The 17,951-nt window shown below is 38.5% G+C and overlaps 1 protein-coding gene across 3 annotated transcripts in view; it reads right to left on the bottom strand.

Annotated features, from left to right (window-relative positions):
- Positions 1 to 14,916: 14,916 nt before the first annotated feature.
- Positions 14,917 to 17,951, bottom strand: part of ELMOD1 (ELMO domain containing 1) — a 62,021-nt gene continuing 58,986 nt past the window's right edge. For all 3 annotated transcript variants that reach the window (XM_023535375.1, XM_011368137.2, XM_011368136.2), the window contains one exon: positions 14,917 to 16,314. In XM_023535375.1, the coding sequence (XP_023391143.1) occupies positions 16,142 to 16,314 (173 nt within the window). In that variant the 3' untranslated portion in view covers positions 14,917 to 16,141. The remainder of the gene's footprint in view (positions 16,315 to 17,951) is intronic.

The following is a 17,951-nucleotide window of genomic DNA, read 5'->3' as shown; positions in this document are numbered from 1 at the left end:
TCTGTTACTACACTCAAAAATCTATCAGTACATCTGGGTGAGTGTCAACTGTCAATTTCAGTCAAAATTAGAAGTTCAAAGGACTTGCTACTCTAGTATTAACAGAAATAGAATAAAGAAGCTTTGCGTTTATGGAAAATGCAGTACTTTAATAAAGAAGCTTTGCATTTATGGAAAATGCAGTACTTTAATTGGCTCATCTCACACTTAGCTTTCAGTCTTATGGGCATGAAGTACTTATACAAGAACATAGCATTGCCCTTTCACTAAAGTTTGACTGTTTACAACAGAAATGACTAGAAAGAGGCCAGTGTCTATGGAGCACTGTACATTTAGTTATTCAAAGCAATTTTCTTTGAAGATGTTTTCTTTTAAGTAAAAAAATTTTTTTTTTACAGAAATGAAAATGCATCTCCCCATTCACATCTCTCTTTACCACAATGTCTGACCATAACTGCTAATATATAAATTATATATTTGTTCAGGCTAATATATTATTTTAAATAATTTGCTGCAATTTTTATCACTTCTATTTAAATATTTTCTTTACAGATATGTGATTAAGTAATCGTGGCACATAATCTGATTTATAAAAACTGATTTACTTGGGTGTTCCTTAGAATTTGTTTACTCTGTAAACTGAAGTACATCTACATTTAGGTGTCTTTAGCTAAAATCTCAAGTCATGAGTATGTCCCATGCCTGTAGTTAATTTCTCTCTTTCTTCTCAAAGTGATTTCAAACATGGCAAGGCATGGAGTCCTGTGATTTATCCTTTCATCTGTCCCACCACTTCCCTTTAGTTTTTTATTCCATCATTACTTTGGAAGGGTTTATTTATTATCTAAGCAAGGTATAAAATCTGAGCCAAAACATTTTCTTTCTTCAGGAAACAAATAACATGGATGGTTGCAGCTATAAGATGAATGACCTCATGTATTCCAATGGGGAGGGGAGCAGTACCCCTTGGTTAATGGGTGTTTCTGGAAAGTTTCTTGTTTTTTTGGACTTCCTCAGGAGTTTCATTTCATACCCGGATGTGCCAACAGACTCATCCACAGCAGAGGGCGCCTCAGTATAACACAAGAGCCCAGGGCAGCTGACTTGCTCAGTGATTATTGGATTTGTATTCAATTCTTATACGTCTGGTTGATATCTATTGAATAAACATCTGATGAGTGTTTATTATGTGCCAGGCACAAATAGTCTTTAGGTACTCCAGATACAAAGATGAATTTGTCCCAGTTTCTACTCTCAAGAAACTTGTATGCAATCAAGTAAGGGAGACGAGACTATATGTTAACTAGAAGTAACAACAGCTATCATTTATTTACCATTTACTGTATATTTCACCCACCATGCTAAGGGTTTCTGCTTTGATAATCTCATCTATTTTTCATAATGTTTCTTCAAGTTAGATACTGTTATTATGGTTGGCAACACACTGTGGGAAGTACTATAATTAAGGAATGAGAGCGCTTAGAGAGAGATAATGAAGACATAAGTCTATCTAAGGGAGTCAGGGAAAGAAAAAAGAAAGTGACATTAGATATTTACTTGCTTGCCTTTCCTCAACTCTAAGTTAGTTTAATATAGACCATGTCTTGCTCAGTTTTGAAACCTCAATGCCTAGCTTCAATAAATATCGCATGAATGAAAAAATGACGTTTAAGCTAGATACGAATGATGAGTAGATATTCACAAGATAGGAGAGAGAGAGGCCTTCTGGGTGGAGGATATAGCATGACAAAGGCAGTGAGACATGATTGTGAGATACTCATGGAATGTCAAATAATTTGGGGTGAAGGAATATCAAATATAAGGTGGGGAGTAAGAGGGGAAGATGGAAAGCAAGTTAATGTATCAGTTGGCTGTTGCAGTTTAACAAATCATGCTAAATGGCTTAAACAATATGTATTTATGATTGCTTATGTGTATACAGGCCAGTTGAAGAATTCCGCTGATTTGGGCCAGATATGGCTGATTTCAGTTTAGCTTGGTCATAAATCTTCAGTGACCTGATGGGTAGGCTGGGGGATGGCTTGCCTAGAATGGCCTCATCCATGCATGTGGTGGTTGCTGAGTGTTGGCCTGGTGGATAAAGGTGATTGGGACATGCCTCCCTCATCATTTAATAGCCTAGCCTGGGTTTGCTCATGAGATAAGTGGCAGGATTTCAAGAAAGTGAGTGGAAATGGGCAAGGCCTCTTGAGACCTAGGCTTGGTATTGGTAATCTGTTATTTCTGCCACATTCTATTTACCAAATAAAACACCGAGGCCAGCCTGAACTCAAAAGGCGGGGAAATAGACTGAACCTCTTGATGGGAGGAGCCGCAAGTCAAATTGCAGAGGAAGAGTTGAAGGTAAGTTCACTGATTAATGTCAGTCTTCAATTTGATTAATTATACCTCCATGATTATATTTTATAAAAGTTAGATTTTATAGTTTATAAAAGTAATACATAATCATCATGGAAAATACATTTGATCTTGTATTCATCTATTGAACAAATATTTAAAGAGTGCCTCCTATGTGCCAGTCACTGTTTTAGGCTGTATGGATATAGTAGAAAACAAAATAAAACAGAAATGCATGCCCTCATGGAGCTTACATAGAGAAAAGGAAGGGGAAAAAGTGAGGAAAATCACCGAGATTCCCAATCTTTCCCTAACTTAACATTTCGGAGTCTCTTTGTCTCTCTGTCTCTCTCCCTCTTTTTAACTCTTTCCTTCCCTCAAATCTCTCTCTTCCTCCACACACCTTCTTCTCCTTTTTCCTCTTCTTCCTCTCCCTCTTTCTCTTCTTTCTTTCTCTTTCTTTCTGTTTGTACATGTGTTGCTTTTTAGCTTTCTGATCACCAAATAAACATACCGTTTTCCTCACTTAAATTGTTGTATAAGATTTTTCCTCTCCATGTTAGTACCTATTCTTCATTATTGTCTCTTATAAGCCGTATGAACCTAGGCAATCTCTGTGCCTCAGTTTTCTCATTTTTCAAATGAGATAATGGTAATACTTTCTTCATAGCACTGTTGTGAGGGCTGAGTTAATACATTTAAAGTGCCTAGAACAGTGTATGTTATAGTGTTACTCAATAAATTTAGCTATAAGTATTATTTTTATCATTAATATTTTAAAACATCATTATTTACCACTATACTACTATTTTTAGTTATTTATATCGCTTTCATTTTAAAGTGACACTCAATGAGCATCTCTTTATGTGAAGCTTTTATTTCTCTATTTTTGATTATATCCTAGGGATTGATTCTCAGAAGGTGATTATGGTTAAAAGTTACAAATGTTTTTTAGGCTCAGCGGCCTTGGGATTTGACTATTCTGGGTTGGCTGCCCAAGTGGATTAAGCTGACTTATCACAAATCTCTCCATTACTCTGTTATTGGAATCACGGAGATTCAGGCCTGGCTCTAGGCAGAGCTGAGATGAAGGTGAAAGTTCTTTAGTTTCCTCCATTCCTCTCCTTTCTATTCTCTTTTTGCACCCTTCTCTTCATTCATTCCCTAACTATTTTGCAGAAAACTGTCTGTGTAACAGACACTATATTGGGTACTGACTGGGTAAAGAAAGCCTCATCCCTGCCTTGAAGGAGCATGATTCCAATTTATGAAACTGTGATGACAAGACAGGACATGAACTAAACTGTGGGAGCACCAGAGATCTCTCCCGATCAAGACATGGGGTTTTAAGGCTTTCTGGAGGAGATAAAAAGAGTTAAGGCAGGCAGAAGTTAGTCAGATAAAGACATGAAATTGACTCTGCCATTTTTACTTACTAAACGTAGGACCCAAGGCAAGCTTTTAGATTTCTTAGCCTCAATTTCCTTAGAATGGATATGATTGTGCCTACTCGATAAATTGTTGTGAAAGGCATAGAGAATTGTTTGTCAAGAACTTGGTACATAATGACAATAGCAAACAATTACATAGCATTTACCAGATGTTATTCTCATTCAATATATTATTGAATTTCTCAGGCAATTATCTTAGGCAATATAACTCATTGAATACACATAACAACCCCATGATATGGATGCTTCTATTACATTCATTTTACAAATGAAGAAACTGAAGGCAAAGGTATATGAGCTTGTTATATAGTTCATAAGTGGATAAACTAGAATTTTAACCTGTGCTTTAAATTGCTATCCTATAGAGTCTCCATAAAAAGTACAAAAAAAATAGTGAATTATTATTAAAGCAGGAAGAGCACATGATGCAGGGAAAACAGTATGTAAAAAGGACAGGTAGTAAGAGACAGCATAATATTTTGGCTTATGTATAAGACTGGTTCTGGCGAATATTATTTTATCAGTTAGGAATCTCATTTATGACGATAGAAACTGACTCAGACTAGCCTAAGCTAATGATGTTGGGAGAATGTCAGGGGGCGCACACAATGGGAAGCTGAAGGACGGGCTTGGAAACATGTAGAATCTGTGAAAACCCACCTCCGTAGGCATTGTGGGGAAGCAACAGTTTAATGAGTGACATCTGGAAAGAATAACACCCAATCCCCACCCAGATGACTCAAAATCAAAGTCTTCAGAGACAATGTTATTATCCAAGCTTAGCAACATGCACCAACTCTGGTCCCACCCCAGGGCCAGGGACAAGGAGGATCTGAGCCCTTCATCTTCTGTTATGAGAAATGGTTTCCAAGAACTTTCCTCTTTCTAAGGCTACATGTGGGACAGAGTTATTTCCCCACAAGAAAATTAAGGTGCTGTTAGGATGGGAGTGGGTGCTGGAAGCTAAATAACACGGTCCACTATATGGATTAAGAAAGCAATAACAGTTGATATGTAGGTACCATTTCTTACATCATCAAACACTGAGGTATTTATTTAAACACTGAAGCTTTGTGTTCCGGGACAGAAAGCTATTTGATCATTTTCACACTGCAAAAAACATGTAGACAGAGTCCTCATTACGCTTGACAGATTTGAAACATTTCTGGAAAAAATAATCGCCAAAAGATTATTCTTTTTCATCTTGTGTTTGAAGCCTGATATGTATCTCTCCCTCATCCTCAGGGTTTAAATGATGGTTTACTGGCTTTTTCTCTTCTCTTCCAGCTTCTTGGTAAAGAGCTGATTCTTGGACTAAAATTAAGGTAGATGAATTATCACAGAAATTATATTTTCTGCTTATTGTTGGGTTCTTCTTTCACATAGAGTTGGAGAATTTTAGAAGAGAAAGAAATATTAGAGATTACCTATTTTCTTCATTTTATAGATGAGAAAACTAAGACCTAAAGACGTTTTATGGCCTGTCCAAGGTCAGGCAGAAGCAAAATTCATATCTTTTCACAACTTTGCTTTTCCATTCTAGCACATAGCCAGTGAAATAATTTTTTCCAGATTTTTTTTATGATTCACAAAATAACTCAGATCCTTCAACAAACTGTCTGAGCTTCTAAATTCTGGGGATTATATTCCCTATTCATGGGAAAATCTGGCTCGATTTCTCTCCTTTAATTTTCCAGCACCCCAGTGCTGTCTCCCTTCTCCCATTTCTACCTCTTTCAGCATCTGCATCTCTTCAGTGTGCAGTCGATCATATCACAAGGATCATTATGCTCTGCTCATTTCATAAGTGTGAATCTCCTCTCCTGAGCTCCAGGGCCTAGGCCACTGCACTACATAACAGTAGTTCAATAAATGTGTGAATGGAAACTTATAGGTTGGTTGGTTTGGTTTGCCAACCACCTTTTTTTTGCAGCTTGCTTCTGACTTTTGGTACACCTTGACTTTGCTCTCCCAAGGCTTCAGGCTGCCAGAGTGCTCACTGTAGCAACCTACTCAGCTGTAGCCATGTGTCCATCTCTTTCCTGTTGTCTTCCTCACTACCCAAATGAGCCCATTAGTATCTTGGGCTTCATTGCCTTTGTTATCTTTAATAATCATATTATTGGGCAAAAATGGAGAATGTCTGAGTGATATTGTGATTTATAAGAAATATATATTTGGTCATTTATATGACCAAAATATATATCTCATATATATTTGGTCTTCCTCCACAATTCCTGGCTCACAGTATTGGGGACATCTTGAATTTTCCTGAGTGCTGAGAATGAAAAAGGTGTATTTTATTATGTTAATGAGGTGACTTTTGGAAAGGGTGGGAGTTAATTGCCAATGGAACCAACCATGTGATTAGAGGGTTGGAATTTTCAATCCTACTCTTGACCTCCGAGGAAGGGAGAGAGGCTGGAGGTTGAATAATTCACAATGGCCAATGATTTAATCAGCCATGACTATGTAACAAAGCCTCCATAAAAAACCGAGGATGGGGTTCCCAGAACTTTTAGGTTTATGAACACTGTGGAGATGCAAAGAGAGCCGTGTGCTGGAGAGGGCATGGAAGTTCCACACCCCCTTCCCACATGCCTTGCCCTATGCATTTCTTCCATCTGGCAGTTCCTGAGTTACAGCCTTTTATAATAAACCAGTGATCTAGAAAGTAACATGTTTCTCTGAGTTCTCTGAGCTGTTCTAGCAAATTGGACCCAAGGAGTGGGTTGTGAGAACATCTGATTTATGTCAGTTGGTCAGAACTACAGATAACAATCTGGATTTGCAATTAGCTTTCTGGGTTATAGAGGGTCATTGGAACCTCCAATACGTAGCCACTCGATGAGAAGCACAGGTAGCCTGGGCTTGAAGCTGGCATTTGAAGTGTGTGTGTGTGGGGGGGAGGGGAGGCAAGAAGCAGTCTTGTAGGATTGAGCCCTTAACCTATGGAATCTGATGTTATCTCCAGGTAAATAGTGTCAGAATTGAGTTGAATTCTTGGACACCTTTCTGATATCCAAGAATATTTTTGTTGGCGTGAAGGGAACCAACTCCCCACTCTCCCTCCCCCCATTGGAATTGGGTCTAGGAACCCTAATTTAGACTGTTTAAGATACATATTGTTGCATTAGAAACAACAATCATTTATTATTTCCCATGAATCCATGGCTGGATGGTTTTGTTGATCTAGCTAATCTTGGCTGGGCTTGCTCACGCACCTCTGTTAGCTGCTGGGGCTGGCTGGTCTAGAATAGCTTTAGCTAGAACATCTTGACTTTCCTCCACATGACCTTTCGTCTTCCAACAGGCTAGCCCAAGCTTGTTGTCATGGTGGTGGCCAAATTGAAAGAGGGAGGAGAAACTCAAAGGTTCTTTTTTAAGCCTCTGCTTGTGTTAAGTTTGATATTGTCCCATTGGTAAAAGGCACAAGGTCAAGCACAGGGTCAGTGGGGAGGGCAGAGAGATCAGATTCAGGGAAGTATGAAAACTGGGACTCCTAGTACAATCAATGTAGTACAATATCCAAATTAAGATAGCTTTACAATTATCTAAGCTGGTTGGTTGCTGTATACATAACCAACCAACTAGCTTAGATAGTATATTTTATATGTGTAACGTGCATACAAATTACATATATACAAATATATAGGGATGTATATATGTGTGTGTAGTTTTAATCCAAAGTAATAATAGTAATCAATGGAGTAGTAACCTACAGAGTAGACATTGGTTGTCTTTTGCCACCCTTCCAAAAATGGATCCCATGTCCATTTTTCCTATTTGCAAAAATACCTGATTTCTTTAAGAGTGAACGGCTCCTCTCCTACTCTCAGTATATGCAGTTTTGAGAAAGTGGCACATAAGCATGTTTGAGTGAATTAAAGCATCATTTCCCTCTGGTAACAGTGATGGGTACATGTCTCAAGTTGAGTTAGTAAGAGACTCAATGTCAGGGTTGTATTTAAAGGAGGTTCCCCATCGAACTCCTGTTAGGTCATGAACCTAAATGTATATAGTGTGAGAGCTGCTTCAGTCACTGCTACTGTGCAGCCAACAACAGAAGCAGACAAACTAAACTCCGGTGATGATTTTTGAGCTGCTGGATCCATCTGTATCTGAAGTTAGATATATGACTCATTTTTTCATTTTCATGAGCCAATAAATCTTTTATTTACAAGAGCCAGTAAATCTTCTATGCCCATAATTCCAGTTCAGTTCCACATGTGTTACCTGGACTGCACTACCAATCTTCCAACAATATTGCTATCCTACTTTTGACCCCTCAAGTTCACCCTCACGTCTCAGCTCTTTAACAAAGCCTTCAAGGTTATTATTATCCCATGCCCCTGCTCTCCAACAACACTGAACTGTTTGTAATGCTCTGCCCAGACTGAGCTCTTTTCACCTTGGTGTCTTTGTTTATGTTGTCCTCATGAATGGTATCTCCCATAGCAGCCAAGACTTAGTGCCAGTCATTGAACTGACCTCACTGTAGTGTAGTGGACTGTTTCCCTGTCTATCTCCGGACAAGACTTGCAGGCAAGGAGCATGTCTTATTCTTTTTTGTATCCCGGCACTAGCACAATGCCTAGCGTAGAGCAGGCTGTCAGTGAATATTTGCTGATGGGAGGATGAATGGATGCATGGTTCTCTAGCCCTCTGATTGCATAGGAAAGGAAAATGAACATTTCTTTGAGGGGTATTCTACCTGTTTAACAGGACCATAAGCAAGTCTGCAGCGGAGTGTATGAAGCTGCCAAGTGGGAGGAAACAAAAACAGAATATTTAGGGTTGAGCAGTGAAATGGAAATGAATATGATCACTTGTGCTGAAACTGTCATTCCTTGCAGCAGTGATAATAACAAGGCATAAATATTCATGATGCCATTATTCAGAGAGTTATGAAGTGTTAGCGGAGGATGTAGTGCCTGGAATTTTTGCTTCAGTGCCTGAAATTATTACTGATAAATTTTTCTTTTTAAAAAAGGAAAACCAACAAACTAGTGGTCTCCGAGAGCTAGTGAGATAATTAGAAACTTTCATGGTAATATTAAGTAAAAGGAAGGTTCTGGCCAGTACCAGCCCAGGGAACTGCTATCTAACTAGATTTTTATTGGAAAAATTGTTAGAGTTGGTTCTCACTCCTAGTGGCAACCCAGGTCTGATTATTTACGATAGTCTCCTCTTTCCTGTCAAAGAACATGCATAAATTTAAATTCCCGAGACTAATCACAGAGTGTGATTTTATTATTTAAAAACATTTATTATTTCCTTTGGATTTTAGATACCATACATGCTCATGGGAGAATATCTGGAAAACATAGATATGTATAAAATAAAAATAATATAATTCTACCACTAAAGGTAACTATTTTGGTATATTTTCTTTCAGTTTCTTTTCTAAAAAATATAGAATTCAGTACTGGTGGGATATAGCATAGGATTGTGTAATTGAGGCCTGAACTGTCTCTCATGTCTGTTCTTACAAGGCTCTAGTCTCATTCATGAGGGTCCCATCCTCATGACCTAATCACCGCCCAAAGGCTCCGCCTCCTAGTGACCATCAGATTCGGGGGCGGGATTTCAACATATGAATTTTGGGAGGACACAACATTCAGTCCATAACAACCCTCTTCGTCTCCATGCTAACTCCTATTTATACCTCCGGGTGGATAACACACTAGAAGTGGGCACAAGGTCAAGTTATATTGATGAAGTATGTTGAGGGGAAACAAAGGGAATGTTTGGTTTGTTTCTAAACCATTAACAGCTGAGACTAAACCTTGTCAGCTTTCAGTGGAGAGTGACCAGATCAATACCCTCTGGAGCACTGCTTCTCAAACTTTAAAGTGCACACGAATCATCCAGGGAGAGTGTTAAGATGGAGATCTCCTTCCATAGGTCTGGGAAGGAGGCTGTGAGGATTCATTTCTAATAATTCTCATGTCAGTGGATGAAAGACCAGACTTCGGGAAGCAGGGCAGTAGATTTAGACTATGAGGGTCATGACGAAGGACACTGTCTCCATTCCCATTTTATCCCTAGACTTGGCATAATGCCTGGTATAAAAGCTCTCAATAAATATTTGCTGAATTGAATTATGGGGGACACTGGCTACAAGGACAAATTTTGTAGCAGAATTTTCTGTTAGAGTAAACTCATAGCCAAACACCAAATGAACAATAAAACAATTATAACTAAACATGTGTTTATCTAGTACTCTGGAGTTTCTTACGTGCTTTAATTAACGATTGCTTATTTGACTTTTACTCTTACAATAATCCTCTGAAGAGGAGCTGTCATTATTATTTTTCCATTATGGATGGTAAAAGCAAGCAGAGAAGGTAAGTTGTTGGCCTAAGGAACACTAGCAGCACATACACTGAAACAAAGGTCTTCTGAGAGCTAGTGTTTTCCTGCAGTACTCTGCAGCAAGAGTAATAACTTGACCAAAAGTGGGTTATGTAACTCTTAGTATCCAGCTTGAGGCTGTTGATGTCCATATTGCTCTGTAATTGCTACACACTTGGCACAGAAGAGCTAATATATCTAAAATATGGGCGTAATATGAGATTTGTCAAAAAATAACTCGCAAATTTTCTCTGGCATGCTGGGACAAACCAGTTGTGTCTGGAGTTCATCTCTCTCTCCCAGCAGAAGGGGTTACATCCACGCTCAGCTTCCCGTAGGACCAGAAATTTCCTCCTCCAAGGCAACATCCCACAGATCTCAAGGACTGTAGGGCAGGGCAGTGCATGCTCCCTCATGGCTCCCAACCAGCAGGCAGCGAGATCCCAATTGCCTGGCTACAAAATGGTCCTTTCAGATCATCACCCTTCTGCTAAGTTTCTTTCAAGTTTTCTCTACAAGAGAGAACAACAGGGACGGGGGTTCCCCACCTGAACTCACAGCTCCAGTGTGTCTAGCACAGCACACAGGTCCTTGCGTGCCTTGAGATGAAGAGGAACACTCATACCTTCTTTTCTCTCACTGATACGTGTTTTAGAAATGTCTCTAGTGAGGTCTGTTCCATAACCCATGCCTCGTGATGGTGTGGAATTCATCTGGGCTCTCTTATGGTAGGTGGCGGTCCTGAAGGGATCCACTTTAACCCACCTTGCATGACAGTGGGGGTTTAACTGTGATTTTTCAAGTTTAATCTCGGCTTTTTCTCTTTGCCACATTTTTCTAGTTTCCATAAACTTTTCTTCTGTGGCCTCTTTCCTAAAGCAGACCACAGTGCTAGGCACATTATAGATAAAATAATAGAAAGGTACCAAGTCAATATTTTATTTTTGGTAACCGTGCCCTGACCATCTATCTGGGGTTTCCATGAAGCAATCAGGATTGTTAATGGACGACATCATACCTGTTAGTGTAGCATTCTGGAGTAGTAGCATTCTGTGAGTAGTAGCATTCTGGAGGCTAAGTCAGGTCAACGGGACACCGGAACCTCAGCAGTCAAAGGAATGTTTTATTTATGAGGAGTCTGCATGTCCCAAGTCCTACATGTTTCTCTTTCTGCTGAAACACCCTGCAGCTTCTGGACTGAGCAGGGCTCTGTAAGCCTACCTGCTTGAGGTTTCCCGTAAGCCAGCAGGAAGGAGGAACACAGGCTTCCAGTGCTTTTGGAGGAGGCAAGGGATGGGAGAAAGAGCTCATGATCCTGTCAGAATTGTTGTGCATCAGGGAAGAAATTCTGACCAAAAATGTGGAAGGTCCTGAGAGACAGTATAGTAGCATTTGTGATGTGCAGGTATGAATTCACCTTACAGAAATCTGAGCAAGAAATGTTATTTACATGTATATTATCACGTGGGTGCTGGGTGTGTACATGAATTTATAGTCCGCCAGTCTCCTGGATAGTAGAGAATAATTTCAATTAGGTAGGCAGCATAATGATTAAAAGTCTCAGCTTAAGGCCTTGGGTTCAAGGTCTAGGTATGCCATTTACTTTTTTGTGGGTACTTTTTGACCTAAATCCATTTCGCCCACTCCTTGCCCTGCACTTCTGGCAACCACCAATCTATTCTCTGTATCAATGAATTAGTTTTTTTTTTTTAAGAGTCCACTTATAAGTGAGATTATACGGTATTTGTCTTTCTCTGACTTATTTCACTTAACATAATGGCTTCAAGGTCCATCCAGGTTGTTGCAAATGGCAGGGTATCCTTTTTTTTTTTTTTTAAAGCCTCACATATTTATTACTGAACTAACCTACTAGTACAGAAGCATATTACATATAGAAGAAAATTATTTTTCCAATAAATTCTCAATAAAACATGTCCAACTGTCCAGGTAGTAGTGATCTTCTCAGTACTTTGGTAAGGTCCAAGCAACCTGGATATAGCATACACATGTGTGCCATCTCAGGTGTGATTCCTCATAGACTCAGCATGGTTCCTCTTCAATGTGTCCTCTTGGAGTCGTATTTGATTTTATTACCAGTTTTCATTTGAATCCTTTGGGGATTGGGCTGATTCTGCTTTTCTTTCTTGGCCAGGAACCACTTGGTCCTGAAATTCTTTTGAGAAGACATGGCAAGTAAGATCACGATGGCGGAGAAAGAGCTGGGTTTCCTTATTCTTATGGCTGAATAATATTCTATTGCGTATATATATACAATATTTTCTTTACCCATTTTTCCAATGGTGGATACTTAAATTGCTTCTATGTCTTGGCTATTGTAAACAGTACTGCAGTGAACATGGAGATGCAAGTTATCTCTTCAAGTTAGTCTCTTCGTTTTCTTTAAATAAATTACCCAGAAGTGAAAATTTTGGATCATATGGTAGTTCTATTTTTAATTTGAGAAACCTCCATACTGTTTTCCATAGTGGCTGCACCAACTTACATTCCCGCCAACAGTGCACAAGTGTTCTCTTTTCTCCACATCCTCGCCAGTACTTTTTATTTCTTGTCTTTTTGACAACAGCTAGTCTAATGGGTGTGAGGTGACATTTCATTGTGGTTTGTGATTCTCTTTCTTGACACCTTTAGTAATGCATTTAAATTCTCTAATCCTGTTTGTCTAGAATACCAAGCAAGCCAACAAGCTCACTCTGTATGTTGTTGAGGAGATGAAACAAAGAAGTAGCACAGTTCTGGCACATGGCATGAGAACTCACTAAATGTTAGCTCTTGAAATGGAATCCATACCAGAATCTTTTGTCTCCTAGGACTTGATGTTATACTTGCTTCTGCTTTTCAGTCACTTCATTTCTAGAGTAGAGCAGTCACTTCTGTAAGTTCCTAAAGAGTTACAGGCATTGCTTTGATAGAGCATATGGCTCAAAGTTTCCACATAAAGATGTGGCTATGTGCCTAGCTGGCTTTCCTTTTTGTCTACTCTCTTTTTCTTCTTTCTATGTCCCGCCCTCTGTCTCCATCGACTCTGGTCTCTTCCTCATTCTTATTCAGTTGGATATGGCTCCATATATTTATAGATCAAGATGATTTGGAGCTGTGGAGTTTGATTGCCAGGTTTTATTTTCCTGTTGCCAACTTTCTATAAGCCCAGCTGAATCAGCTGACCTTCCAGCTCAGACCAAGCCCACTCTCTGATGGGTCTTTAAGATTTTGGCAGTATGCTGGATATCAAAACGTCTATGCCCCTATGATGTACTTCTCCTACAGAGGTTAGAAGAAATTGGGTTGTTTGTCTGATTGAGTAGTGGGTGGATGATCCCTACTTACGTCTGTCTCTTGGTCTCTCTTAATCACCTAACTTCTCAGTTTCCTCAAACTGTTGTGGTTTACCCTGCTGTCCTAAAGAAATTATTAACAACATCTTCTGGTTCAGAAGATACATTGTAAGGTCATTTTATCATTTGCGATTGGTATATCTGGTGTACATTTAAGCTTCTTTTCAAATAAAAAAGATGGTGGGTTACAAGGCAAAAGATTATTTTTTTCAGTACAATAACAAGAACTACAAGAAGAAAAATCAGATTGAAGTCACAATTTTCAGAAACAGCGCTTCAGTGTCTTCTTTATCTGGTGTGAACTGGAATGTGTTTATATCGAAGCAAGAGTGTTTTGGAAAATTTAGAAGAGGCTTGCCATATTATTTACATTTTAAGTGGTCAACCCTTGTTCAGTGGAATAAGTATAAGCAAGCTAAGAATGCTCAAGGGAAAACACACACACACATCACACATTTTTAATGCTTTTTAAACCTTTTGCTCTTCTTTTTCTCACCTTACTTCATGTTACTGGGTAGAATGCATCTTCCACAAAGAGGTGCAAATGAGAAATCTAATAATACTCCAAACTAGAGAGAATTGGTAGTTTTTTCATCCTAAAATTGTGCAGCCATGTTAAGATACAACAGAGAGAAATCATTCAAGAAGCTGGGAGGGAAAACTCCCAGCACTGTTACCATCAACTATTTCTACCTGAAGAGAAGAGACATGAGCTGGTGTAAATGCCACATACTATCAAGCCATACCAGTGACACAGGACCACAGTGGATAGAAAGAGAAAATACACACACATATGGCCGACAAAGCCTGTACTGCATATAGGATAATGCCTTCATTTATAGCAGTTGCAGCTGTGGTGAAAATTCAGGGCTCCTAAGACAGGCTATTTACCTGGTTCACAAGTTCTCACCTATCTGGAGAAATATATACTCTTGCAATTACTCATGGTACACATCATGTGTTAACCAACTCCTTCTGTTCCCTGTTCTAAGAAAGGGCACAGGGCTGTAATAGATGCAATACAAAATGCTGCCACCTGGTACATGGTCGAGAGGGAAAGGATAGCAAAATCCTAGAGGAACTAAAATGGACAAGGAAACAACGGGCAGCTTAATGTTTCCTTTATCAGCTGTCTAGCAGTAGACAGACCAGGCTTTACAAGAAGTTACAAAGAAAAAGGTGGACCTTATTCTTTCATTAAAGCACTACCAGGCCTCATGAGCAGTTAAATAAGTTTCTCAGACATGACATACTCTAATTTATTCCTGGTTACTCTGAATGATGGCGTGATTTATATTCAGCTCCAGGTTGTCTGTCTTTGACATTCTACCCACTCACATATTTGCATATTCAGAAGCTGTATGAGCACAAAATATTAAAATGAAATCCACTATACGTTACAGTAGAATGACATATAATTTATTCATATATCTGACAGGCAGTACTCAAAATTCATTTAAATAAGCAAGTGATTACACAAATGTCTAATAATACTAAAATGATAGAAGGTATAAAATACCATGGGTATGAAATGCCATGGTAAATATTATTCAACAGACTACAATCATAATTCCAAACTAAATCATGGTTTTGTAAATGATTTTTAGCAGTTTTGGAACGATTTGATCTTTTCCCCCTTCCAAGCAATTTACTTCTTGATACAATCAAGGTCGTTATTTTCAAGAAATATTGCAGAATGACATAGCTTAGGTTCCTCTCTTGCAATACATTTTCTTGCAAATTGTATTTTAATATTGCCTCTTGACAGAGAAAACAAACCAGTTAACACTGAGTTCCCCAGGCAAAGATGCTTGGATTAGAACAGTGCTAGGGTGTAAGTCTGAGTTCAGCAAGAGGCAGGCAGTGAAAAACCTTTCACAGCTTTTGAAGTATGCATACTTCCTTTCTGAGGCTCCAAGCATCATACACATATTTAGGCATGAAAGCCTGTGAAATTATGGGAATAAAATAACTTAATATCCAGACGACTATGACAGAATTGCAACTGTGGGTAAATTACAATATAATTCTGCAGGTACTTCAAACAAAAACAGTACCTACCTAAATTTGCTTCTTATAAGCCTTGTTACATTTTTGTGAAGCACAGCTATGTTTGCAGGAATGGTTTGGCTTATCATGTGTCTGTCTGTATTATTTTAAGTCTTATACTTAATTGGAATGAGGCCCAAGCATGAACCTGGCTTGAAAAGCTAGCAGCAATAGTCATGAAACATATCAATAAATTAAAAGGCTTCCACAGAACAAGATTCAGATAAATCTCTTACATATAAAATACAGCTAGAGAAATACAATTCTTCAATGTTGAGTTATGAGAGGGAGGAAAACAATCTAAAAAAATAGAAAACTCTCTCCATACCTGGGTGTCAAGGCAGGATGTAACACTGCATAATGCCACAATATGAGCAGTCACTGGATGGCAGATACTCCAGAAACAGTGGTATCTGGGGATCTGGTAATTATGACCAAGAGATGAAAATACTGTACAAAAAGGCATGCATACAATCACCATGTGCATTCAATGTGTGAGCTGGGACCTAAGCAGAGATATACCATGACAATGAGGCAGTGTTCTGGGGTATCCATTAAAATCAGCATGGGCAACTACATGTTGATTAAACCTTCCGAGGCAGCAAAGTGTGGGCACAATGCCATGTCTGGGTTCTGCAGCTGTTTTACGATCCTCTTACGGAATTTCTCCCGCACACGATTAAATTCCATTATGTCCATGGGGTCCTCTTCAATCCAAAACTTATGAAACTCGTGCATCAAATAGCCTATTAGAGATAAGATAGTGATAAGAACGCAGGAGAAAAAACAATCTCAAATTACATTCGAAATCACCCTAAATGCTGAAAGAGATGTCAAACCAAATAATGGCAACTGTGGAGCTCAAAGAGATCAGAATATTTAAATAAAAGTATTTCACAGCAAATACTACTGTTAAAAATTATTCTTCAAAACCAGTGCAGTACAAACTACTAATCTGCAAGATTTTTCCAATTGGTCCTGGAATCATTCTCACTTTTCTCAAGCAGGAATACAAATAAATTCTGACATCTCTTGAAAATGAATCACATGTGAAACATATTCTGAAAGGCCAACAGCAATTGGCCCCCTTATTAAATTAACATAATGGTCTAATTTTCCAAAATTACCCCCATTCAACCTTTTTTTCTTTTGATATTTGATTTGAGTAAAGTTTTAAATAACCCTGACAAATCAAACAAATGTGTTCTGACAATCTATCATGAGACAATAAAAATTGTAAATCAACTCTAAACAACACAGACTGGTTATTAAACTATATGAAATTGTTAATAAGACTTTCCTGCTCTGAAGCATAATTTCATATTCAAATACTTTTGTGTCTCAGAAATGTTATCTATGAATGATCTGGATTGGGAAAATTTTTGGAATAAATGTACTTATTTGTTATGAGAATCTATTCATTGTGTTCTGTTTCCCCACTGTGTCCTCTTCTCCATCACATTTAGAATGGAAACATGAATAGCTTTTTAAAAGGATGATGATATTTATTTACATGTAGTAAACCTATTGCAAGCTCAAGTGTCTCTATATGTATTAGGAGAAAAGCATTTGAGGGAATAGTCCCAGTTTAAAAAAAAGAAAACCAAAGATTAACCAAGCTTTTCTTTGTCTTAACATTAGAAGGCAGTGGAAAGTGGGAGCAAGGATTCTGGAGCCAGAAACCTGTAAATGCCACATACTATCTGGTTTGAATTCTAGTTCTTATACGTCAATGGGAAAGGAGTGAGCAGCAGGAGGGGGCATGGCAAGAGAATTTTGAAACGAACATACTCAATTCCAGTTGTAAAAAAAAAATTGATAGGTTTTGTTTTTCTGGTAACTAGCTACTTATGGGAAAAACCTTTAACAGTTCCATAAACAGATTTTAAAAAATCTTTATCCATGTCTCACTATAACACAAACTTAGAAGTGACCTTCGCTCCTCACAAACACACACTGCCAGATGTTGGTCCATTGACAAACTTACTTGATTACTCATTCATTACATTATTAAGTATATTTGTACATCATTTAGTATATAGACTCTCTATGACTATAGGAGAAAGGGTGGTAAGGAGAAAGAGAATTTATTTTACTTTTTGGCGGGGGTTCAGCTGTTCCATTTCTTTTAGAATTGGACTACCTTTGGGATCTCCACACACATTAACACATTATGTTAATTTGTGTTAACAAAAGTTAACATATAGATTGCTTTTAACATCTCTGATGTGGACATATGCCAACCCTTACCCAAATGCCTATGGGTTACCCAACCCAGGGCCCACTGCTACCATTATGAGAACTTGAACACATCAGAGAAGCCCTAGATCAGAGGTATCAGTGACCCCAGGAGCCATCTCATCCATCTCTGCTCCATCTGATA

The sequence above is a fragment of the Pteropus vampyrus genome, unplaced genomic scaffold, assembly GCF_000151845.1.
Source record: "Pteropus vampyrus isolate Shadow unplaced genomic scaffold, Pvam_2.0 Scaffold139, whole genome shotgun sequence".
Taxonomy (NCBI): Eukaryota; Metazoa; Chordata; class Mammalia; order Chiroptera; family Pteropodidae; genus Pteropus; species Pteropus vampyrus.
This window is presented reverse-complemented; position numbering and strand designations above follow the sequence as displayed.